Source organism: Ranitomeya variabilis, chromosome 1, assembly GCF_051348905.1.
Source record: "Ranitomeya variabilis isolate aRanVar5 chromosome 1, aRanVar5.hap1, whole genome shotgun sequence".
Taxonomy (NCBI): Eukaryota; Metazoa; Chordata; class Amphibia; order Anura; family Dendrobatidae; genus Ranitomeya; species Ranitomeya variabilis.
This window is the reverse complement of record NC_135232.1, coordinates 344,891,845-344,919,205: the sequence shown is the minus strand read 5'-3', so window position 1 is coordinate 344,919,205 and position 27,361 is coordinate 344,891,845. Positions and strand designations below refer to the sequence as shown.

General features: G+C 46.7%; 1 protein-coding gene across 2 annotated transcripts in view; it reads left to right on the top strand.

The window, feature by feature from the left end:
- HSD17B3 (hydroxysteroid 17-beta dehydrogenase 3) overlaps positions 1-27,361 on the top strand; it is a 211,103-nt gene that overhangs the window by 70,573 nt on the left and 113,169 nt on the right. For both annotated transcript variants that reach the window (XM_077299641.1, XM_077299644.1), the window contains exon 2: positions 26,873-26,919. In XM_077299641.1, coding sequence (XP_077155756.1) covers positions 26,873-26,919 — 47 coding nt within the window. The remainder of the gene's footprint in view (positions 1-26,872; positions 26,920-27,361) is intronic.

Genomic DNA, 27,361 nt, shown 5'->3' with positions numbered 1-27,361 from the left:
TCTGGGTACTTACCCCAGTCGGGTGTGACCGATTGATGAGGTCAGATTGCCTAAAAGCATTGAAATAAATTAGGGCACCAGAAAAAAGGTCAGCATGTTATACACATATCCACCAATTATACTATATGGGAAGGGTATATAGCATGATCATTTAGAATATACACTTAGAGCAAGCATTTAGAAAAAGCATTTAAATCCAGCAGGAGACCACATATCCCCAAGATACGTTATCAGAAAACCAGATCAAATTTCCTATTGAGGCCTTTGGTGTGAGTGTTTGCAGGGAGTAGATCCAGTGGGATTCTCGTTCCCTTAACAATTTAATATGATTCCCACCCCTTCTTGGTTTTTCGACCTGCTCGAGTACCCGGAAACGTAGTTGGGAGACCGAGTGATTGGCAGATGCAAAGTGATGTGGGAGAGGGAGCCACTTTTTTACACCGTATGGTTAATTTGAGGCTGGCGATTTGATCACGAATGTGTTGTCATCTCCCCGACATAAAGTAGGCCACAGGGGCACTTTATCAAGTACACGACATTATTAGAATCACACGTGAAAAATCCCTCGGTCTTGTACTGTTTTCCAGAGAGAGGGTGGGTAATTGAGCTAGATTTGATATCATTGGAGCAGCATGCACAGCCCAGGCAGGGAAATGTGCTGCGCCTCTCTGTGCCAAGGAAAGTTTGTCTGGGTATTCTGGAAAAGCTGCCCAAATCCGCTTTGACAACTCTGTCCCTAATATTGTTAGGTCTCCCTTTGCACATGAGCAGTGGTGTTGTAAAGGCCTCAATGTGGGGGTATGAACGTTTCAGCATAGGCCAGTGTTTACGAATCACATTGTATATCTTGGGCATGACGGGATGGTGGGTATGAATGAAAGGAACTCATTCATATTTTGATTGAACAATCTGACTGGGGGATGCATTTAAGACCAACCTTTTTTCCACTATCGAGTAGGCTCCTGGGATAGTGCCTAGCTGTAAATTTACGGGACATCTCATCCAGTTGTACGGGCAGTATGCTGGGGTTGGAGATTATACATGCCACACGTTTGAACAAAGAGCGGGGCAAACTGTGTTTAATAGAGGAAGGGTGACAACTATGATAATGGAGGAGAGTATTAGAGTCTGTGGGTTTGGAAAAAACATCGGTAGTAAGAGACCCATTGGGCTCCCAGGTGAGCAGAGTATCAAGGAATGATATCTGAGTTGAGTCGCAGTTCAGTGTGAATTGAAGTTCAGACCGAATAGAAATGAGATATTCGGTGAAGGTGACTAGAGTATCACGTGGGCCCATCCATAGACAAAAAATATCTTCTATGTAGCGGAGCCAACACAGATTATGGGTTTGGAAGAGGGTGTTCTCCTAGACCTACATATGTTCGAAGGTATCCATATAAATGTTAGCGCGCGCCAGAGCTACATTAGTGCCCATTGCGGTGCCTTGGGTCTGTAGGTAATATTGGTCACCAAATAGGAAAAAATTAATATGTAGGATCAGAGATAGGAGATCAAGGCACAAGTGTCGGGAATTATTTGAGAACTCAGATTGCTTGAGAAGATCTCCACCCACTTTAATGCCTAACTCATGTTCAATAGAAGTGTATAAGCTTTTCACGTCAAATGGGACAAGAAAGCATCCTAGTGTAGTGGGGAATTGTTTCAAGGTTTCAAGAAAGTGACCTGTGTCGAGGATAAATTACCTCATATTCCTTGTTAGTGGGGTAAGTATCTTCTCTAGATAGATGGAAATGGGGGCCAAAATAGAGTCGGTAGAAGGGATAATGGGTCGACCAGGGGGATTGCTGAGGGACTTGTGAATCTTGGGCAGTGTGTATATGACCGGAGTGACAGGGTGAGGATTGGTGAGGAAAGTGGTGGTCTTAGAGTCAATCGTGTTGAGTGACTGGTATTTATGAAGAATTATATTAATCTGGGATTTGATGGTAGGGGTGGGATCAGAAAGAACTTTTTTGTATGTGGTTGTATCGGATAATTGTCTGGAAATTTTGGAAGAATAGTCAGTGATATTCTGTAGGACAATCTCCCCGCCCTTATCAGCCGGTTTTATAATAATACTCTTGTTATTTCTAAGAGAATCAAGAGCTTGCTTCTCGAGGGGAGAGATGTTCCTATGGGTTGGAAGGCTACCCTTACGATGTTGTTCCAGGATGATATCAAAGTCCTTTCGGATTAAGTCAATGTAGGCCCCAGTGGCATGATAATTACGTGGGGTATTGAAACTACTAATATTACGTAAACCCAACCGTACAATGCTTAGTTCAGGGATAGGATTCTCCACTGATGTTGGGATCCTATTCCTAAGGGTATGTTTCCATGGTCAGGATTGCATCAGGATTTTCTCAGGATTTGACGCAGGTAAAATCTGCACCAAATCGGCACCTGAGGTCACTGGCAGGTCACCTGCATTTTTTATGCGTTTTTACATGCGTTTTTGATGCATTTTTTTATGCGCTTTTCATGCGTTTTTTTTCATGCGGATATGTGTGTGTTTTTGTAAGCTCAATAAAGATATACAAAAAAAATGAATGGTGATGACATTTCTTGTCCAACCTCTTCATTTACATACTCCTTTGAAGAATAATGTTTATACACAGAGATAGATAGACAGATTGATGATAGATAGATAGATAGATAGATAGATAGATAGATAGATAGATAGATAGATAGATAGATAGCTATGGGATAGATAATAGACGGATAATAGACAGATAGATAGATAGATAGATAGATAGATAGATAGATAGATAGATGATAGATAGTTAGATAGATATGGGATAGATAGATAATAGATAGATAGATCTATCTTATCTATCGTATCTATCTATCGTATCTATCTATAAATATATCTATCGATAGATAAATCTATAGATAGCTGAATAGATATATCGATAGATAGATAATAGATAGACACGATAGATACGATAGATAGATAGATACAATAATAATAATAATAATAGATACGATAGATAGATAATAGATAGAAGATAGATAGGTAATAGACAGTTGATAGATAATACAGTAGATAGATAATAGATAGATGATAGATAGATAATAGATAGATGATAGATAATAGATAGATAGATCGATAGATAATACCAAGCCCAATGTTTAGTATATCTATCTATCTATAAATATATCTATAGATAGATTATCCATCTATATATATAATGGGTCTGTTTGTCTGTAACGGAAATCCCAATCAGCGACAGGCGCATTCCGGCTGCGAATTGTCACAGGATTTAAACCACGCTTCGCTGATTGGTCGCGCCCGACCGGCCGCTACCAATCAGCGATATTGCAGTGGGATTTAAACACAGCTTCGTAAATAAACTACATACATATTCAAGAATACCCTATGCGTTAGAATCGGGCCACCATCTAGTAGATATGTAATAGCAAGGGCGATGTTTATTAATGAACATTTAATTAAAAAAAAAAACGGGAAAAAAATGGCGTGGGCTCCTGTGAAATTTTCTGCACCAGAGGGGGAAAACCGATGGCTGGGGGCCAATATTTGTAGCCTGGGAAGGGGGTAATACCCATGGCCCTTCTCTAGACTATGAATATGAGCCCACAGCTGTCTGCATAGCCTTTACTGGCTATTAAATTAGGGGGACCCAAAAATGACGTGGGGTCCCCCTATATTTTATAGCCAGAAAGGCTATGCAGACAGCTTCAGGCTGATATTCATAGCCTAGAGAAGGGTCATGGTTATTGGCCCCCCTGGCTACAAATACCAGCCCCCAGCCAACCCAGAAATGACGCATCTGTAAGATGCACCAATTCCGGCACTTAGCCCCTCTCTTCCCACTCCCCTGTAGCAGTTGGTTATGGGGTAATAAGGGGTTAATGTCACCTTGCTAATGTAAGGTGACATTAAGCTCGGTTAGTAATGGAGAGGCGTCAATAAGACGCCTATCCTTCTCTAATCCTATAGCAGTGAAAGGGTTAAAAAAAAGACACAGCCAGAAAAAAGTATTTTAATATTCTTAATTTCACCATACTTACAGCTAACATAGAAAAATCTCAGAAAAAATACATACAACCCCTGCAATGTTTGGAGGGTGGGGGTTGTTGTTTTTATCAAGTAGTTTGCACTTGTGCCACTCCTAGCCTTTATCAGTGGAGGCCTTCTGCATCCTGCTAAGTGTGCATTTGTCATCAGACAGGGTTTTGGGAAGGCCGTATCTCATTGTATGTATTTCACCATACTTACCATACTCGATCGCCTGCAAAAAATTAAAAATAATAAACCAACCGTATACTACCTTTCCGCCATAGTCCAATTAATAACGAGTGTCCCACGATGATCTCCCCTATAGAACAGTGACATTGAGTGATGTCACTGCTCTATAGACCTTCAGTGACAAACTGACAGGAGACAATGGCTCCTGCAGTGCATCATTGAAGAGGTTATGTCAGTTCAGGGTCTCACTTTATGGCAAACCTGCATGGGAATTTTCCCACACAGCAGTGCCACAAATGAGAGTAGGGACTATTTCTCACAGAGGCGGAGGAATACATTGCTGAAGGATACCTTCCGTCATTGTATTCCTGGAGCCTCTGGAGAGCGGTCGCATCAGCTGATGTGGCTGCTCTCCACGGGAGATCATCATGTGACACTCGTTTAAATTGGATTTTTGTGGATCAGAGAGTACATTGTTTGTTTATTATTTTAATATTTTTTACAGGTGACAATGGCTTCGGGGATCAAGGTGACAAGGTAATGGTGAGTATGTACTCTATGTTGCATGTACTGTATGTCTATATGTATGCTGTATGTAGTGTATGTATGTGTTGTATGGTGTATGTTGTATGTACTGTATGTTATATGTTGCATGTTGTATGTTGTATGTTGCATGTCGCAGGGTGCATGTTGTATGTCGCATGTCGAATGTCACATGTTGCATGTCGCATGGTGCATGCTGTATGGTGCATGATGCATGTTGCATGTAGCATGGTGCATGTTGTATGTCACATGTAGTATGTCACATGTTGCATGTAGCATGTTGCATGGTGCATGTTGTATGTTGCATGGTGCATGTCACATGGTGCATGTTGTATGTCGCATGGTGCATGTTGCATGGTGCATGTTGTATGTCGCATGTTGTACAGTACAGACCAAAAGTTTGGACACACCTTCTCATTTAAAGATTTTTCTGTATTTTCATGAATATGAAAATTGTATATTCACACTGAAGGCATCAAAACTATGAATTAACACATGTGGAATTATATACTTAACAAAAAAGTGTGAAACGACTGAAAATATATCTTATATTCTAGGTTCTTCAAAGTAGCCACCTTTTGCTTTGATGACTGCTTTGCACACTCTTGGCATTCTCTTGATGAGCTTCAAGAGGTAGTCACTGGGAATGGTCTTCAAACAATCTTGAAAGAGTTCCCAGAGATGCTTGGCACTTGTTGGCCCTTTTGCCTTCACTCTGCGGTCCAGCTCACCCCAAACCATCTCGATTGGGTTCAGGTCTGGTGACTGTGGAGGCCAGGTCATCTGGCGTAGCACCCCATCACTCTCCTTCTTGGTGAAATAGCCCTTACACAGCCTGGAGGTGTGTTTGGGGTCATTGTCCTGTTGAAAAATAAATGATGGCCCAAACAGTGCGGCTGTTTCTTCAACCTTATTATTTAACTGGATTCACTCTAGGTTCAGCCTGCACGTGTCCTATTTTATCAGAGTGCACGTAATTTCCCTACAATTGGCTTCACAACAATGGTGCCAGTTTCCACCAACTGCTGTGACCTGGACAGCACAGGGGGCGAGCCCAGGTCACAACAGGAGGCAGCCACAATGTAGGAGATGCTGTCTGACAGCAACCTGGGACTCCTATGTACAGGGGCTGTCCTATTTGAGGTGTGTAAGTTTCGTTACACACCAGGAAATGCAAATGATTGCCACCTGTGTCTGTAGAAGCAAAGAAAAGAAAATAGTTGAAACAGTGAATTTAATTTTGTATTAAAAATAATTGTTTATGTAGTCAATAATTATTATTACAAAACTAAAAATTGCAGCACTTTCCCTTTAACATTTATCTTCCAGAAAGGTAGGCCTTGAAATGCTATACAGTGGGGCAAAAAAGTATTTAGTCAGTCAGCAATAGTGCAAGTTCCACCACTTAAAAAGATGAGAGGCGTCTGTAATTTACATCATAGGTAGACCTCAACTATGGGAGACAAACTGAGAAAAAAAAATCCAGAAAATCACATTGTCTGTTTTTTTATCATTTTATTTGCATATTATGGTGGAAAATAAGTATTTGGTCAGAAACAAACAATCAAGATTTCTGGCTCTCACAGACCTGTAACTTCTTCTTTAAGAGTCTCCTCTTTCCTCCACTCATTACCTGTAGTAATGGCACCTGTTTAAACTTGTTATCAGTATAAAAAGACACCTGTGCACACCCTCAAACAGTCTGACTCCAAACTCCACTATGGTGAAGACCAAAGAGCTGTCAAAGAACACCAGAAACAAAATTGTAGCCCTGCACCAGGCTGGGAAGACTGAATCTGCAATAGCCAACCAGCTTGGAGTGAAGAAATCAACAGTGGGAGCAATAATTAGAAAATGGAAGCCATTCAAGACCACTGATAATCTCCCTCGATCTGGGGCTCCACGCAAAATCCCACCCCGTGGGGTCAGAATGATCACAAGAACGGTGAGCAAAAATCCCAGAACCACGCGGGGGGACCTAGTGAATGAACTGCAGAGAGCTGGGACCAATGTAACAAGGCCTACCATAAGTCACACATTACGCCACCATGGACTCAGATCCTGCAGTGCCAGACGTGTCCCACTGCTTAAGCCAGTACATGTCCGGGCCCGTCTGAAGTTTGCTAGAGAGCATTTGGATGATCCAGAGGAGTTTTGGGAGAATGTCCTATGGTCTGATGAAACCAAACTGGAACTGTTTGGTAGAAACACAACTTGTCGTGTTTGGAGGAAAAAGAATACTGAGTTGCATCCATCAAACACCATACCTACTGTAAAGCATGGTGGTGGAAACATCATGCTTTGGGGCTGTTTCTCTGCAAAGGGGCCAGGACGACTGATCCGGGTACATGAAAGAATGAATGGGGCCATGTATCGTGAGATTTTGAGTGCAAACCTCCTTCCATCAGAAAGGGCATTGAAGATGAAATGTGGCTGGGTCTTTCAACATGACAATGATCCAAAGCACACCGCCAGGGCAACGAAGGAGTGGCTTCGTAAGAAGCATTTCAAGGTCCTGGAGTGGCCTAGCCAGTCTCCAGATCTCAACCCTATAGAAAACCTTTGGAGGGAGTTGAAAGTCCGTGTTGCCAAGCGAAAAGCCAAAAACATCACTGCTCTAGAGGAGATCTGCATGGAGGAATGGGCCAACATACCAACAACAGTGTGTGGCAACCTTGTGAAGACTTACAGAAAATGTTTGACCTCTGTCATTGCCAACAAAGGATATATTACAAAGTATTGAGATGAAATTTTGTTTCTGACCAAATACTTATTTTCCACCATAATATGCAAATAAAATGATAAAAAAACAGACAATGTGATTTTCTGGATTTTTTTTTCTCAGTTTGTCTCCCATAGTTGAGGTCTACCTATGATGTAAATTACAGACGCCTCTCATCTTTTTAAGTGGTGGAACTTGCACTATTGCTGACTGACTAAATACTTTTTTGCCCCACTGTATTTAAAAAAGTCTGGCTAAGGGTCATATACAGCCATCCACCTCTCCAGTCGCCATTTTGTTTTAGGCCACGTAACAACCTTGAGTATTTGGTGAGTTTCTTACCCAATATTTGTAAGCCAAAATCAGAAGTGGAACAATCAGAGGAATCAGAGGAAAAGTGTAATAGAAACACGTCACCACTTCTGTATTTATCACCACGCCTAGTTTTGGCTTATAAATACTGAGGTAAAAACTTACCAAATACTCAATGTGTGCCTCAGGATGCCAGTTTGTGAAATTTCTGGTATTTTAGTTTTGCTTCAGAAACTGTGCTGTTATTGTGAAGGGATAGCATCTAAGAGTCAAAAAACTAACATAAGAAGTGGTAGCTAATGAAAACTCGCAGATTGGTGCCATAAACTGCTAAGCAGCATGGTGCGTTAAGAACACCTACCGTGTCATCTGTTGCCACATCTGTACATTATGAACTTTACAAAATTGACTTCCAACGTTGAGCAGCACTACACAAACCTAGGATCACTGTCTACACTCTAAAGAATCAAGAGAAAGAGAGAATGATGTGACTGAATTTTAGAGGAATATCGTCTAATGAGTGATTAACTATATTTCAGTGTTTGGCAATCAAATAGTTGAATTTGGGTTTGACTTATGCCTGGAGGATACAACCTACCAGAAAGTATATTTCTCACTGTAAAATTTTGGGATACAAAGGATAATGGTATGGGGCTTATTTTTCAGAGTTTTAACAAGCCTCTTTTTCTGCAGTTATGAGTTAACGCTAGAAATACTTTATAGACATACAGTGGGGAAAATAAGTATTTGATACACTGACAAGTCTGCAAGTTTTCCCTCCTTCAAAGAATGGAGAGGTCTGCAATTTCTATCATAGGTACACTTCAACTGTGAGAGACAAAATCTTGAAAAAATCCAGGAAATCACACTGTATGATTTTTACATAATTAATTTGCATTTAATTGCATGAATTAAGTATTTGATACAATAGAAAAACAGAACAGAATATTTAGTACAGAAACCTTTGTTTGCAATTACAGAGGTTTAACATTTCCTGTAGTTCTTAACCAAGTTTGCACACAGTGCAGCAGGTATTTTGGCCCACGCCTCCATACAAATCTTCTCTGGATATTTCAAATTTCGGAACTGTAATTGGGCAACATTGAGTTTCAACTCTCTCCAAAGATTTTCTATTGGGTTCACGTCTAGAGACTGGCTAGACCACTCCAGGACCTTGAAATGTTTCTTACAGAGCCACTCCTTAGTTGCTCTGGCTGTGTGTTTCGGGTCATTGTCATGCTGGAAGACCCAGCCCCGACCCATTTTCAATGCTCTTACTGAGGGAAGGAGGTTGTTGGCCAAAATCTTGCGATATATGACTCCATCCATCCTCCTTTCAAAACGGTGCAGTTGTTCTGTCCCCTTTGCAGAAATGCAACCACAAAGTATGATGTTTCACCCAACATGCTTCACTGTTGGGATGGTGTTCTTGGGGTTGTATTCATCCTTCTTCTTCCTCCAAACAAGGCGAGTGGAGTTGATACCAAAAGTTATATTTCATCTGACCACATGACCTTCTGCCATGCCTCCTCTGGATCATCCAGATGTCATTGGCGAACTTCAAATGGGCCTGGACATGTGCTGACATGAGTAAGGGGACCTTGCTTGCCCTGCAGGATTTTAATCTATGACTGCTTAGTGCATTACTAATGGTAGTAATTGATACTGTGGTCCCAGCTCTCTTCAGGTCATTGACCAGGTCCTCCTGTGTAGTTCTGGGCTGATTCCTGACCTTTCTAAGAATCATCCTAACCCCACAAGGTGAGATCCTGCATGTAGCTCCAGCCCGAGGAAGATTGACAGTCATCTTGTGTTTCATCCATTTTCTAATAATTGTGCTAACAGTTGTTGCCTTCTCATCAAGTTGCTTGCCTATTGTCCTGTAGCCCATCACAGCCTTGTGCAGGTCTACAATTTTGTTCCTTTTGTCCTTAGACAGCTCTTTGGTCTTGGCCATGGTAGAGTGGTTGGACTGTGGTTGATTGTGTGTGTGGATAGGTGTCTTTTATACAGATAATGAGTTCAAACAGGTGTAATTAGTACAGGTAATGAGTGCACAGTAGGAGGGCTTCTTAAAAAACTAACAGGTTTGTGAGAGCCAGAATTCTTGCTGATTGGTAGGTGATCAAATACTTATTTCATGCAATAAAATGCAATTTAATTATTTAAATATCATACAATGTGATTTTCTGGATTTTATTTTTAGATTCTGTCTCTCACAGTTGAAGTATGCCTACCATATAAATTACAGATCTCTCTATTCTTTGCAGGTTGGAAAACTTGCAACATTGGCAATGTATAAAAATGTTCTCTACCGCCAACTCTGTAGCAACAATGCAGGGAATGCGCAAAATTTTTACTTTTCAGTGCACTGACAATAACCCTTTCATGTACCCTAATGTACATTATAGTAAGGCCACATTCAAATTATCAATAATTGGTTGGTATTTCACATCAGAATTCACATCAGAATTTGTAAGACAAAACCAGGAGTTGGCCTTCTCCCTGCCAACCGACTCTCCATCTTTGGCCATGGTGAACGGCGATCCTGATGGCAGCTCCTTGGCTGAGTCAAAACTCTGTAATATCAAGAAGGGGGCCCAGCCAGCTGAGGAGTACTGCTCTAAGTTCTGGAATGGGCCACTGACACTCATTGGAATGACTCTGCTCTAAGAAGGTATTTTTGTCAGGGTTTGTCAGCTAGGCTTCAGGATTCTCTGGTACAATATGCTACTCCAAGGTTGTTGCTGGCCACCATGGCACTTAGTATCAGGGTGGATAGACGCCTCAGGGAGAGACATACACCTACTCTGCCCCTTGTTGTTCTTCCTAGAGAAAAGGTCATGCAGGTGCTGTCTGACAAACCCATGTAGTTGGGGGGTGTCACCTGTCATACTAGGTTGCTATGTTACTATGTTTCTAGTGTGTCCTTATGGATCATTACATTAAAGTCTATCCATCTAGAACCAAAAATGGTACTACCACGCAAAAGCTACGCTACCCTGGTGTTTGGAGGGAGGCGACCAGGGTGTGTACATTTCCTCTACTTTTTCATCTCCATTTACCATTTCGGCTGAATTAGTGGTTGGTGGGATGGTTGAAAAACAGAGACTATTCTGGATCTTTTGACTAGTGAAGCTGAAGTCAGTTTGGTGGATTCTCGCTTTGCTCAGACCCATGGTCTAAAGAAAGCTAGCAAGATCTATTCCTATTCGTGCTATTCATTCTGCTCTTTTCAGCCCGAAGAATTTGACCAATGTCATATATAATGTGAACTTCCACATAGGGACTCTTAATGAAGAGTTCCTGTTATGCTACATCTTGGAGGGTATGCCTACTCCCATTGTCTTAGGCCTTTCCTGGCTGAAGAAACACAATCCGGTCATAGATTGGTGGTCCAGAGAAGTAGTCAGTTGGGGCAAGTTTTGCAAAAACTGTTGCCTGAGTGCTACGATCTCTGCCGTCTTTATTAAATCTACCCCTTTTTCTCTGGTGGAGGTAGCTAAGGTGCTACCGGAGAATAGGGGTAAGACTCTACTCACACCTCAGGTTCACTCTGGATCTTGGTGTCCTCTTGGGAAGATTGGTCAGGTGAGTGTGGTGATTCTGAGTATCCTGAGAATAAAAGTTTTGTTACACGGGGGATGTCTCTGTTATCTGTCTTTCAAGGAGAGTACCATCTTGTGCAAAACATACGTGTGGTAATAAACGTTTAGGTGTGAACTTGTGTGTGAATGAGTACGTGTGGGTGTCCACTAAAAACATCAGATGGAAGTGCGCATCTGGGACATGGAGGTCTAGGGTTATTTGGCCGTATAATAGGGTGGTGGCCATTCTCAGCCTTGGGACCTTCCAGTTGGAGTTACCCTCAGTGATGCATGTACATAACGTGTTCCACGGGTAGTCTCTTAGGAGACTTGTTAAGCCTCTGAGGCCTACATTATTACCATCACCATCGGGCTGCATTTGCTTTGACCTTGAGGACCACAAAGATGAATACTAGTGCTGTGATCCATCCTTGCCATATGTCAGTTCCGGTCAAGTCCAGTCTTAAGGGTCCAGAAGCCCCTTATAGAAAGGGGGGTACTGTCATGAATCATTAATGGATTCCTGGCAGGTCTGGGTCTGCTGAAAGCTAAATGTTGTTTTTTTACTTTTGGTCCAGCAAGAGTTAATGTCAGTCTCTTGCTGTCTGTTCTTTTAGGCTGGTCACCTGATGTTGGTGGGTAACCACTCCCACCTCCCTTTAAATAGTCACATGATCCATCAGCTCATCGTCAGTGATAGAGTTTTTGTACTATGCAAGCCATCTTGGTGTGTTGAGCTTGCGCGTGATGATGGTGTGCTGCTGTGGGAGTTCCACTATCCTGTTGCCTTTTTTCTCTGCTGCTTTGGAGCTTAGCAGAGGAGCCGGAGCTGAGTATTTCCCTTTTTTCTGTCCCGTGTTTGTCTCTTCCCCTGTGTATTACCATCTGCAGTGGTGAAGCTAGCATCGTTGCTTTCCAGTACACTAGCCAGGGCACACCGAGGTGACAGTCAGGGACTAGGCACGTGATGGCGGCGGGGGGGAGCGGGTGTTAGGGAAGCTTAGGGACAGACACAGGTTGGAGTCAGAAGGTCCCATCCCCCACTCCCTACTATTAGGGCCTTCCTCTCCCATCATATTTATATGCTGTGTCATCAGCTGGACTTACCCGGGTCTGAGTGTGACAGGATGACTATGGGATGCATTGTACTACTATGGATGAAAATGGAGTGCATTATACTACTATGGATGACTATGGGGTGTATTATGCTTTATATCATAACTACGGGGTGCATTATACTACTATGGATGACTATGAGGTGCATTATGCTTTATAGCATAACTATGTGGTGCATTATACTACTATGGATGACTATGGGGATGCATTACACTACTATGGATGACAATGGGGGTGCATTTAACTTTATAGGAGGACTGGGGTGCATTATATTATTATGATTGACTATCGGGAGCATTATACTTTATAGGATAACTATGGGGGTGCATTATAGTACTATAGATGACAATGGGGTGCATTATACTACTATTGATGACTATGGGGTGCATTATGCTTTATAGGATAACTATGGGGTGCACTATACTAATATGTATGACTATGGGGATGCATCATGCTACTATGGATGACTATGGGGGTGCATTTAACTTTATAGAAGGACTGGGGTGTATTATATTATTATGAATTACTATGGGGTGCATTATACTTTATAGGATGACTATGGGGGTGCATTGTAGTACTATAGATGACAACCGGGTGCATTATACTACATGGATGACTATGGGCTATGCAATATATTACTTGGATTACTATGGGATGCATTGTACAATATGGAGAACTATGGGGGTGCATTATACTTCGTCTATGGAGCCCCATGAGTTCTATGTATGTACATTAAAGACAGCAGAACGGGGGAGAAATACACCAGAATGAGGCCAGGATGAAGGACATACAGCTCTGGCAAAAATTTAGAGACCCCTGCAAAATGTTCAGTTTGTCTGATTTTTCACTTTATAGGTATATTTTTTAGTGAAATGTAAATTGTTCTTTTCTAATATATAATTGCCTAGAATACTACTTCCTGCAATTTGTGCCAACTTCCGTGGCTTTGTCCGGAGCTATTGTCCGGAGCTATTGTCCGGAGATAATGTCCGGAGCTAATGTCCGGAGATAAGTGACGTCACCAGTGTCCTACACCCAGGCAGAGCACAGGGGCCCCAGGCAGCATATGAGGCCCCAGGCAGAGCACAGTGGCCCCAGGCAGAGCACAGGGGCCCCAGGCAGCATATGGGGCCCCAGGCAGAGCACAGTGGTCCCAGGCAGAGCACAGGGGCCCCAGGCAGCCTATGGGGCCTCAGGCAGAGCACAGTGGCCCCAGGCAGAGCACAGGGGCCCCAGGCAGCATATGGGGCCCCAGGCAGAGCACAGGGGCCCCAGGCAGCATATGGGGCCCCAGGCAGAGCACAGTGGCCCCAGGCAGAGCACAGGGGCCCCAGGCAGAACATGGGGCCCCAGGCAGAGCACAGGGGCCCCAGGCAGCATATGGGGCCCCAGGCAGAGCACAGGGGCCCCAGGCAGCATATGGGGCCCCAGGCAGAGCACAGTGGCCCCAGGCAGCATATGGGGCCCCAGGCAGAGCACAGTGGCCCCAGGCAGAGCACAGGGGCCCCAGGCAGCATATGGGGTCCCAGGCAGAGCACAGTGGTCCCAGGCAGAGCACAGGGGCCCCAGGCAGCTTATGGGGCCCCAGGCAGAGCACAGTGGCTCCAGGCAGAACATGGGGCCCCAGGCAGAGCACAGTGGCCCCAGGCAGAGCACAGGGGCCCCAGGCAGAACATGGGGCCCCAGGCAGAGCACAGGGTCCCCAGGCAGAGCACAGGGGCCCCAGGCAGCATATGGGGCCCCAGGCAGAGCACAGGGGCCCCAGGCAGCATATGGGGCCCCAGGCAGAGCACAGTGGCCCCAGGCAGAGCACACACCAAATAGGAGGCCGAGGGGCCCCGCCAACCAAATCGGAGGCCGAGGGGCCCCGCCAACCAAATCGGAGGCCGAGGAGCCCCGCCCACCAAATCGAAGGCCGAGCGGCCCCGCCCACCAAAGCGGAGGCCGAGGGGCCCGGCCCCACAAGCCAAAGCGGAGGCCGAGGGGCCCCGACAACCACATCGGAGGCCGAGGGGCCCCGCCCACCAAATCGGAGGCCGAGGGTCCCCGCCCACCAAATCGGAGGCCGAGGGTCCCCGCCCACCAAATCGGAGGCCGAGGGTCCCCGCCCACCAAATCGGAGGCCGAGGGTCCCCGCCCACCAAATCGGAGGCCGAGGGGCCCCGCCCACCAAATCGGAGGCCGGGGGTCCCCGCCCTCCAAATCGGAGGCCGAGGGGCCCCGCCCACCACATCGGAGGCCGAGGGGCCCCGCCCACCAAATCGGAGGCCGAGGGTCCCCGCCCACCAAATCGGAGGCCGAGGGGCCCCGCCCACCAAAGCGGAGGCCGAGGGTCCCCGACCACCAAATCGGAGGCCGAGGGTCCCCGCCCACCAAATCGGAGGCCGAGGGTCCCCGCCCACCAAATCGGAGGCCGAGGATCCCCGCCCACCAAATCGGAGGCCGAGAGTACCCGCCCACCAAATCGGAGGCCGAGGGGCCCCGCCAACCAAATCGGAGGCCGAGGGGCTTCGCCAACCAAATCGGAGGCCGAGGAGCCCCGCCCACCAAATCGGAGGCCGAGGGGCCCCGCCCACCAAATCGGAGGCCGAGGGTCCCCGCCCACCAAATCAGAGGCCGAGAGTCCCCGCCCACCAAATCGGAGGATAAGGGGCCCCGCCAACCAAATCGGAGGCCGAGGAGCCCCGCCAACCAAATCGGAGGCTGAGGAGCCCCGCCCAACAAATCGAAGGCCGAGGGGCCCCGCCCACCAAAGCGGAGGCCGAGGGGCCCGGCCCCGCCCACCAAAGCGGAGGCCGAGGGGCCCCGACCACCACACCCCGACCACCACATCGGAGGCCGAGGGGCCCCGCCCACCAAATCGGAGGCCGAGGGTCCCCGCCCACCAAATCGGAGGCCGAGAGTCCCCGCCCACCAAATCGGAGGCCGAGGGTCCCTGCACACCAATTCGGAGGCAGAGGGACCCCGCCCACCAAATCGGAGGCCGAGGGGCCCCGCCCACCAAAGCGGAGGCCGAGGGTCCCCGACCACCAAATAGGAGGCCGAGGGTCCCTGCCCACCAAATCGGAGGCCGAGGGTCCCCGCCCACCAAATCGGAGGCCGAGGGTCCCCGCCCACCAAATCGGAGGCCGAGAGTCCCCGCCCACCAAATCGGAGGCTGAGGGGCCCCGCCAACCAAATCGGAGGCCGAGGGGCCCCGCCCACCAAATCGGAGGCCGAGGGTCCACACCATCCAAATCGGAGGCCGAGGGGCCCCGCCCACCAAATCGGAGTCCGACGGGCCCCACCCACCAAAGCGGAGGCCGAGGGTCCCCGCCCACCAAATCGGAGGCCGAGGGTCCCCGCCCACCAAATCGGAGGCCGAGGGTTCCCGCCCACCAAATTGGAGGCCAAGGGGCCCCACCAACCAAATCGGAGGCCGAGGAGCCCCGCCCACCAAATCGAAGGTCGAGTGGCCCCGCCCACGAAAGCGGAGGCCGAGGGTCTCCGCACACCAAATCGGAGGCAGAGGGACCCCGCCCACCAAATCGGAGGCCGAGGGGCCCCGCCCACCAAAGCGGAGGCCGAGGGTCCCCGACCACCAAATCGGAGGCCGAGGGTCATCGACCACCAAATCGGAGGCCGAGGGTCCCTGCCCACCAAATCGGAGGCCGAGGGTCCCCGCCCACCAAATCGGAGGCCGAGGGTCCCCGCCCACCAAATCGGAGGCCTAGAGTCCCCGCCCACCAAATCAGAGGCCGAGGGGCCCCGCCCACCACATCAGAGGCCGAGGGGCTTCGCCAACCAAATCGGAGGCTGAGGGTCCCCGACCACCAAATCGGAGGCCGAGGGTCCCTGCCCACCAAATCGGAGGCCGAGGGTCCCCGCCCACCAAATCGGAGGCCGAGGGTCCCCGCCCACCAAATCGGAGGCCGAGAGTCCCCGCCCACCAAATCGGAGGCCGAGGGGCCCCGCCAACCAAATCGGAGGCCGAGGGGCCCCGCCCACCAAATCGGAGGCCGAGGGTCCACACCATCCAAATCGGAGGCCGAGGGGCCCCGCCCAACAAATCGGAGGCCGACGGGCCCCACCCACCAAAGCGGAGGCCGAGGGTCCCCGCCCACCAAATCGGAGGCCGAGGGTCCCCGCCCACCAAATCGGAGGCCGAGGGGCCCCACCAACCAAATCAGAGGCAGAGGAGCACCGCCCACCAAATCGAAGGTCGAGGGGCCCCGCCCACGAAAGCGGAGGCCGAGGGTCCCCACACACCAAATCGGAGGCAGAGGGACCCCGCCCACCAAATCGGAGGCCGAGGGGCCCCGCCCACCAAAGCGGAGGCCGAGGGTCCCCGACCACCAAATCGGAGGCCGAGGGTCCCTGCCCACCAAATCGGAGGCCGAGGGTCCCCGCCCACCAAATCGGAGGCCGAGGGTCCCCGCCCACCAAATCGGAGGCTGAGAGTCCCCGCCCACCAAATCGGAGGCCGAGGGGCCCCGCCAACCAAATCGGAGGCCGAGGGGCTTCGCCAACCAAATCGGAGGCCGAGGAGCCCCGCCCACCAAATCGAAGGCCGAGCGGCCCCGCCCACCAAAGCGGAGGCCGAGGGGCCTGGCCCCACCCACCAAAGCGGAGGCCGAGGGGCCCCGCCCACCACATCGGAGGCCGAGGGGCCCCGCCCACCAAATCGGAGGCCGAGGGTCCCCGCCCACCAAATCGGAGGCCGAGGGTCCCCGCCCACCAAATCGGAGGCCGAGGGTCCCCGCCCACCAAATCGGAGGCCGAGGGTCCCCGCCCACCAAATCGGAGGCCGAGGGTCCCCGCCCACCAAATTGGAGGCCGAGGGTCCCCGCCCACCAAATCGGAGGCCGAGGTTCCCCGCCCACCAAATCGGAGGCCGAGGGGCCCCACCAACCAAATCGGAGGCCGAAGGGCCCCGCCCACCAAATCGGAGGCCGAGGGTCCCCGCCCACCAAATCGGAGGCCGAGGGGCCCAGCCAACCAAATCGGAGGCCGAGGGGCCCCGCACACCAAATCGGAGGCCGAGGGGCCCCGCCCACCAAATCGGAGGCCGAGAGTCCCCGCCCACCAAATCGGAGGATAAGGGGCCCCGCCAACCAAATCGGAGGCCGTGTGGCCCCGCCCACCAAATCGGAGGCCGAGGGTCCCTGCCCACTAAATCGGAGGCCGAGGGGCCCCGCCAACCAAATCGGAGGCCGAGGGTCCCCGCCCACCAAATCGGAGGATAAGGGGCCCCGCCCACCAAATCGGAGGCCGAGGAGCCCCGCCCACCAAATCGAAGGCCGAGCGGCCCCGCCCACCAAAGCGGAGGCAGAGGGACCCCGCCCACCAAATCGGAGGCCGTGGGGCCCCGCCAACCAAAGCGGAGGCCGAGGGTCCCCGCCCACCAAATCGGAGGCCGAGGGGCCCCGCCCACCAAAGCAGAGGCCGAGGGTCCCCGCCCACCAAATCGGAGGTCGAGGGTCCCCGCCCACCAAATCGGAGGCCGAGGGTCCCCGCCCACCAAATCGGAGGCCGGTCCCCGCCCACCAAATCGGAGGCCGAGGGTCCCCACCCACCAAATCGGAGGACGAGGGGCCCCACCAACCAAATCGGAGGCCGAGGAGCCCCTCCCACCAAAAGTAAGTGCGGCCCCAAAAGTAAGTGCGCCCCCGGGTGCAAAAGTAAGTGCGCCCCCGGGTGCAAAAGTAAGTGCGCCCCCGGGTGCAAAAGTAAGTGCGCCCCCGGGTGCAAAAGTAAGTGCGCCCCCGGGTGCAAAAGTAAGTGCGCCCCCGGGTGCAAAAGTAAGTGCGCCTCCGGGTGCAAAAGTAAGTGCACCCCCGGGTGCAAAAGTAAGCGCGCCCCCGGCCCCGGGTGCAAAAGTAAGCGCGCCCCCCAGTCCCGTGTGTGAAAAGTGCTGCTGTAAAGCTGGTAGCGCTGTTCAAGCACCATGTATTTCCTTCAGGAAATGCCCATCTAATATATAATTGCCTAGAATACTACTTCCTGCAATTTGTGCCAAGAAAGAACATACCAATATACATAGTTATTGATACATATTATTTATTATTTACATTATTGTTCTTAAGCAAAGAACCGTTGTTGTGGCATTTGCCACAACACGCAAAGTTGTTGTCTGATGTCTTTCATCACTCCCCTCATAAGCATGTTCATGGATCCTGTGTAACTGTACCTTAAATAACAAGAATTGTCAAGAGCTGGTGAGTGCAGCCATTTTTTGTTCTTTCTTACTATTATTTATTAATTGTATTATTCTTACATTTGAATAAATAAAGTATATATGGATTCTAGACTCCCGATTCTTTAGAATCGGGCTGCCATCTAGTATTCTATAAACTCTGACAACATGTCTCCGAATTTCCAAGCAATAATTATTTTCTTTCTTTTATAAAAGGAGAAATGGCTAAAATTAAAAAAAAAATAACCAATACTTTCAGACCTCAAAAAATGCAAAGAAAACAAGTTCCTAATCATTTAGAAACAAAAATACTAATGTTTTAACTCAGGAAGAGTTCAGAAATCAATATTTTGTGGAATAACCATGATTTTTAATCACAGCTTTCATGCATCTTGGCATGCTTTCCAACAGTCTTTCACACTGCTCCTGGCGCAAAAATGTAAGCAGTTCTTCTTTGTTTGATGGCTTGTAACTATCCATCATCCTCTTGATTACACTCCAGAGGTTTTCAATGGAATTTAGGTCTGGAGATTGGGCTGCCCATATATATATATATATATATATATATATATATATATATATATATATATATATATATATATATATATATATATACTAGCTGAAGAGCCCGGCGTTGCCTGGGCATAGTAAATATCTGTGGTTAGTTATAGCACCTCACTTCTCTTATTTTCCCATCACATCTTTCATTTTCCCCCTCACATCTCTCATTTTCTCCCTTACACCTCTCATTTTCCCCCTCACTCCTCTTATTTTCCCCCTCACTCCTCTCATTCCCCCCTAACACTTGTCATTTCGACCTCACATCTGTCATTTTCCGATCACTCCACTATTTTCCCTCACTCCTCTCATGTTGCACTCACACCTTTTCATTTTCACCTCACACCTCTCATTTTCACCTCAGTATATACATGTTTGTCATCTCCCTTATATATAGTATACACCTGTATGTCATCTCCTGTATATAGTATATACCTGTATGTCATCTCCCCTGTATATAGTATATACCTGCTGTGTGTCATGTCCCCTGTATATAGTATATACCTGTATGTCATCTCCTCCTATATATAGTATATACCTGTATGTAATCTCCTCCTGTATATAGTATATACGTGTCATCTCATCTATATATAGTATATATCTGTGTGTCATCTCCTGCTGTATGTAGTATGTACCTGTATGTCATCTCCTCCTGTATATAGTATATACCTGTGTGTCATCTCTCCTGTAAATAGTATATATCTGTGTGTCATCTCCTCCTGTATATAGTATATACCTGTGTGTCATCTCCCCTGTAAATAGTATATACCTGTGTGTCATCTCCTCCTGTACATAGTATATATCTGTGTGTCATCTCCTCCTGTATATAGTATATACCTGTATGTCATCTCCTCCTATACATAGCATATACCTGTATGTCATCTCCTCCTGTATATACTATATACCTGTAGGTAATCTGCTCCTGTATATACTATATACCTGTGTGTCATCTCCTCCTGTATATAGTATATACCTGTATGTCATCTCCTGCTGTATGTAGTATGTACCTGTATGTCATCTCCTCCTCTATATAGTATATACCTGTGTGTCATCTCTCCTGTATATAGTATATATCTGTGTGTCATCTCCTCCTGTATATAGTATATACTTGTGTGTCATCTCCCCTGTAAATAGTATATACCTGTGTGTCATCTCCTCCTGTATATAGTATATATCTGTATGTCATCCCCTCCTGTATTAGACCTCGCTGACACGTTATTTGGTCAGTATTTTTACCTCAGTATTTGTAAGCTAAATTGGCAGCCTGATAAATCCCCAGCCAAAAGTAAGCCCACCCCCTGGCAGTATATATTAGCTCACACATACACATAATAGACTGGTCATGTGACTGACAGCTGCTGGATTCCTATATGGTACATTTGTTGCTCTTGTAGTTTTTCTGCTTATTAATCAGATTTTTATTTTTGAAGGATAATACCAGACTTGTGTGTGTTTTAGGGCGAGTTTCATGTGTCAAGTTGTGTGTGTTGAGTTGCGTGTGGCGACATGCATGTAGCGACTTTTGTGAGATGAGTTTTGTGTGGCGACATGCGTGTAGCAACTTTTTGTGTGTCGAGTTGCATGTGACAGGTTAGTGTAGCAAGTTGTGTGTAGCAAGTTTTGCGCATGGCGAGTTTTGCGTGTGGCGAGTTTTATGTGTGGTGCCTTTTGAGTATGTGCAAGTTTTGTGTGAGGCAACTTTTGCATGTGTTGCAACTTTTGTGCATGTGGCAATTTTTCCGTGTGTGCAAGTTTTGCGTGTGGCGAGTTTTCCATGAGGTGAGTTTTGCACTTGTGGCGAGTTTTGCATGTGGAGAGTTTTGCGCGTGGAGAGTTTTGAGCGGCGACTTTTGTGTTTCGACTTTTATGTGGCGAGGTTGGTGTATGTGTGGTGAAATGTGCGCTGAGGGTGGTATATGTGTTCGAGCACGTGGTAGTGTGTGGCGCATTTTGTATGTGTGTTCATGTCCCCGTGGTGGTGTGGTGATTATCCCATGTCGGGGCCCCACCTTAGCAACTGTACAGTATATACTCTTTGGCGCCATCGCTCTCATTCTTTAAGTCCCCCTTGTTCACATCTGGCAGCTGTTAATTTGCCTCTAACACTTTTCCTTTCATTTTTTCCCTATTATGTAGATAGGGGCAAAATTGTTTGGTAAATTGGAACGCGCGGGGTTGAAATTTCACCTCACAACATAGCTTTGATGCTCTCGGGGTCCAGACGTGTGACTGTGCAAAATTTTGTGCCTGTAGCTGCGACGCCTCCAACACTTTTCCTTTCACTTTTTCCCCATTATGTAGATAGGGGCAAAATTGTTTGGTGAATTGGAAAGCGCGGGGTTAAAATTTCACCTCAAAACATAGCCTATGACGCTCTCGGGGTCCAGACGTGCGACTGTGCAAAATTTTGTGCCTGTAGCTGCGACGCCTCCAACACTTTTCCTTTCACTTTTTCCCCATTATGTAGATAGGGGCAAAATTGTTTGGTGAATTGGAAAGCGCGGGGTTAAAATTTCACCTCACAACATAGCCTATGACGCTCTCGGGGTCCAGACGTGTGACTGTGCAAAATTTTGTGGCTGTAGCTGCGACGGTTCAGATGCCAATCCCGGACATACATACATACATACACACATACACACATTCAGCTTTATATATTAGATATATATATACACTGATCAAAAAATAAAGGGAACACTTAAACAACAGAATATAACTCCAAGTAAATCAAACTTCTGTGAAATCAAACGGTCCACTTAGGAAGCAACACTGTTTAACAATCAATTTCACATGCTGTTGTGCAAATGGTATAGACAACAGATGGAAATTATTGGCAATTATTAAGACACACTCAATAAAGGAGTGGTTTTGCAGGTGGGGACCAAAGACCACATCTCAGTACCAATGCTTTCTGGCTGATGTTTTGGTCACTTTTTAATGGTGGTTGTGCCTTCACACCCATGGTAGCATGAGACGAACTCTACAACCCACACAAGTGGCTCAGGTAATGCAGCTCATCCAGCATGGCACATTAATACGAGCTGTGACAAGGTTTGCTGAGTCTGTCAGCATAGTGTTCAGAGGCTGGAAGCGATACCAGGAGACAGACCAGTACATCAGGAAATGTGGAGGGGGCTGTAGGAGGGCAACAACCCAGCAGCAGGACCGCTACCTCAGACTTTGTGCAAGCAGGAACAGGAGGAGCACTGCCAGAGCCCTGCAAAATGACCTCCAGCAGGCCACAAATGTGCATGTATCTGCACAAACGGTTAGAAACCGACTCCATCAGGATGGTCTGAGTGCCCGACGTCCACAGATGGGGGTTGTGTTCACAGCCCAACACCGTGCAGGACGCTTGGCATTTGCCACAGAACACCAGGATTGGCAAATTCACCACTGGTGCCCTGTGCTCTTCACAGATGAAAGCAGGTACACACTGAGCACATGTGACAGAGTCTGGAGACGCCATGGAGAGCGATCTTCTGCCTGCAACATCCTTCAGCATGACCGGTTTGGCAGTGGTTCAGTAAGGGTGTGGAGTGGCATTTCTTTGGAGGGCCGCACAGCCCTCCATGTGCTCACCAGAGGTAGCCTGATTGCCATTAGGTACCGGGATGAGATCCTCAGACCCCTTGTGAGACCATATGCTGGTGCGTTTGGCACTGGGTTCCTCCTAATGAAGCACAATGCTAGACCTCATGTGGCTGGAGTGTGTCAGCAGTTCCTGAAAGATGAAGGCATTGAAGCTATGGACTGGCCCACCCGTTCCTCAGACCTGAATCTGATTGAACACATCTTGGACATCATGTCTTGCACCATCCACCAACGTCACCACAACTGTTGCACCACAGACTGTCCAGGAGTTGGCGGATGCTTTAGTCCAAGTCTGGGAGGAGATCTCTCAGGAGACCATCTGCCGCCTCATCAGTAGCATGGCCGCACATTGTAGGGAGGTCATACAGGCACATGAAGGCCACACACACTACTGAGCATCATTTCCTTGTCTTAAGGCATTTCCATTGAAGATGGATCATGTTATGACCTGGTGGTTAGGAGCACCCGGAATGACCTGATGGTTAAAACAGAAACCTGAGACAAGCTCTGAGGAGGTGGTAACTCTACTGACCGCAATCCCTAATCCTTACGCCAACACTAGAAATAGCCGTGGAGCGTTCCTAACTCTCCCTAGACGCCTCTTCACAGCCTAAGAACTAACTACCCCTGAAGATAGAAACAGAAGCCTACCTTGCCTCAGAGAAATTCCCCAAAGGAAAGGTAGCCCCCCACAAATATTGACTGTGAGTTAAGAGGGAAGTGACAAACACAGGAATGAAAACAGATTTTAGCAAAGGAGGCCGAATCTTCTCTAGATAGACAGAAGATAGGAAAGGGAACTGTGCGGTCAGTATTAAAAACTACAAAAACCACGCAGAGTGTGCAAAAAGACCTCCACACCGACTCACGGTGTGGAGGGGCAACTCTGCACCCCCAGAGCTTCCAGCTAGCAAGGAAAAATCATAATAGCAAGCTGGACAAGAAACATAGCATGTGCTGAGAAATATACTCAAAAACAAATGGACAACAAATGAACTAGCAGGAACTTAGCTTCTGCTGGAGTAGACAGGCCATCTGAGAAATCCAAGAGAGATCTGAACCAGTACTGAGACATTGACAGCTGGCATGAACTAACGACAAGAGCAGAGTTAAATAGGAAAGCCAGCAGAAACAATAAGTAAGGGCAGCTGAGAAAGCCAACCTCAAAGATCAGCAGTTCCACTCAAAGCCACCAGAGGGTGTCCAAGGACAGAACTCACCAAAGTACCATTCACGACCACAGGAGGGAGCCCAAGAACGGAATTCACAACAGGATCAGCCTGTAATTGGATTTTCCACTTTGATTTTGAGTGGGATTCCAAATCCAGACCTCCATTAGTTAATACATCTGATTTCCATTGATAACTTTTGTGTGATTTTGCTGTCAGCACATTCAACTTTGTAGAGAACAAAATATTCAATGAGAATATTTCCTTAATTCATATCTAGGATATGTTATTTGAGTGTTCCCTTTATTTTTTTGTTTTTTTGAGTAGCGTATATATATATATATATATATATATATATATATATATATATATATATACGCTACTCAAAAAAACAAGAAAATAAAGGGAACACTCAAATAACATATCCTAGATCTGAATATATAGTATATATATATATATATATATATATATATATATATATATATATATACAGTGGGGCAAAAAAGTATTTAGTCAGTCAGCAATAGTGCAAGTTCCACCACTTAAAAAGATGAGAGGCGTCTGTAATTTACATCATAGGTAGACCTCAACTATGGGAGACAAACTGAGAAAAAAAAATCCAGAAAATCACATTGTCTGTTTTTTTATCATTTTATTTGCATATTATGGTGGAAAATAAGTATTTGGTCAGAAACAATCAAGATTTCTGGCTCTCACAGACCTGTAACTTCTTCTTTAAGAGTCTCCTCTTTCCTCCACTCATTACCTGTAGTAATGGCACCTGTTTAAACTTGTTATCAGTATAAAAAGACACCTGTGCACACCCTCAAACAGTCTGACTCCAAACTCCACTATGGTGAAGACCAAAGAGCTGTCAAAGGACACCAGAAACAAAATTGTAGCCCTGCACCAGGCTGGGAAGACTGAATCTGCAATAGCCAACCAGCTTGGAGTGAAGAAATCAACAGTGGGAGCAATAATTAGAAAATGGAAGCCATTCAAGACCACTGATAATCTCCCTCGATCTGGGGCTCCACGCAAAATCCCACCCCGTGGGGTCAGAATGATCACAAGAACGGTGAGCAAAAATCCCAGAACCACGCGGGGGGACCTAGTGAATGAACTGCAGAGAGCTGGGACCAATGTAACAAGGCCTACCATAAGTCACACATTACGCCACCATGGACTCAGATCCTGCAGTGCCAGACGTGTCCCACTGCTTAAGCCAGTACATGTCCGGGCCCGTCTGAAGTTTGCTAGAGAGCATTTGGATGATCCAGAGGAGTTTTGGGAGAATGTCCTATGGTCTGATGAAACCAAACTGGAACTGTTTGGTAGAAACACAACTTGTCGTGTTTGGAGGAAAAAGAATACTGAGTTGCATCCATCAAACACCATACCTACTGTAAAGCATGGTGGTGGAAACATCATGCTTTGGGGCTGTTTCTCTGCAAAGGGGCCAGGACGACTGATCCGGGTACATGAAAGAATGAATGGGGCCATGTATCGTGAGATTTTGAGTGCAAACCTCCTTCCATCAGCAAGGGCATTGAAGATGAAATGTGGCTGGGTCTTTCAACATGACAATGATCCAAAGCACACCGCCAGGGCAACAAAGGAGTGGCTTCGTAAGAAGCATTTCAAGGTCCTGGAGTTGCCTAGCCAGTCTCCAGATCTCAACCCTATAGAAAACCTTTGGAGGGAGTTGAAAGTCTGTGTTGCCAAGCGAAAAGCCAAAAACATCACTGCTCTAGAGGAGATCTGCATGGAGGAATGGGCCAACATACCAACAACAGTGTGTGGCAACCTTGTGAAGACTTACAGAAAACGTTTGACCTCTGTCATTGCCAACAAAGGATATATTACAAAGTATTGAGATGAAATTTTGTTTCTGACCAAATACTTATTTTCCACCATAATATGCAAATAAAATGATAAAAAAACAGACAATGTGATTTTCTGGATTTTTTTTTCTCAGTTTGTCTCCCATAGTTGAGGTCTACCTATGATGTAAATTACAGACGCCTCTCATCTTTTTAAGTGGTGGAACTTGCACTATTGCTGGCTGACTAAATACTTTTTTGCCCCACTGTATATATATATATATATATACACTATATATTCAGATCTAGGATATGTTATTTGAGTGTTCCCTTTATTTTTTAGTATATATATTATACTATACTAGATAATTTATTCAGGATGGGGAGGAGTCCAAATCTTGCACCTGGGCCCATCAGACTCCAGTTACGCCACTGGCTAGCCGCAGAGGGGTTAAAGTTTAAAGTAGTTTTTTGCAATGTTATTATTTTTTTGTTACACTCTGTTGTATAATGACTTTTGCTTGAATACAAGCATTACTATGAGATACATATTGCATCAGTACGCACAGAAGATATTACCGTTATCTGGTATGCACATGTTGATGATTTATTGTTTTAATACTGACAAGGTCTCTCTACAATGTTATCCTACTATTAGTATTGTTCTTTATTCCAAAATAGGACACAAATCCATCCTCCCTGTTATGATTTATCGATGTAATTTGTTTCTTTTTCAATGTAACCATGTAACACTCACAACTAATATGTTCAGATATATACCTAATGGAGTGGAAATCTGTGACAGCTTTCACATCAATGTTGCAATGTTATGTGCGCGAAGTACATAATTCTCTATTAGGAGAAGACAAGGTTTTGTTCACATGACATTATGTATTGTTCATATTATTTAGGCTATAGCACATATGTACTGTATAATAAAAGAAACAAATGCTATAAAAATGTAAGCAATTTCATATATACTTGTAAGTAAACTCTTCCATACTCTTTGCTGTTCAGAAGCAGTGCGCACACAATGAGTGATGGTGTCTGCTTTCTCTCCTAGTTGTAACTGGGGCTGGAGATGGTATCGGCAAAGCATACTCAGTTGAGGTGAGTCTTTTAGTTAGCTTCAAATTTATGAATCAGTCTTTATTTCTAAATAATTGTGTTGACATATAGACACTTGGAAAGCAGAAAAAAAGAGAAAGACATTGCACTTCTTTTCTCAATAAATCTATAAATATAATTGTCTGTTTGTCTGTAACTGAAATCCCGTGTCGCTGATTGGTCGAGGCCGGCTGGGTGCGACCAATCAGCGTTCATAAATAAACTACATACATATACTAGAACGAGAATAACATGAAGGACAGTCTGTGAGGGAGAGAATAACATGGAGGACAGTCTGTGAGGGAGAGAATAACATGGAGGACAGTCTGTGAGGGTGAGAATAACATGGACAGTCTGTGAGGGAGAGAATAACATGGACAGTCTGTGAGGGAGAGAATAACATGAAGGATAGTCTGTGAGGGAGAGAATAACATGAAGGACAGTC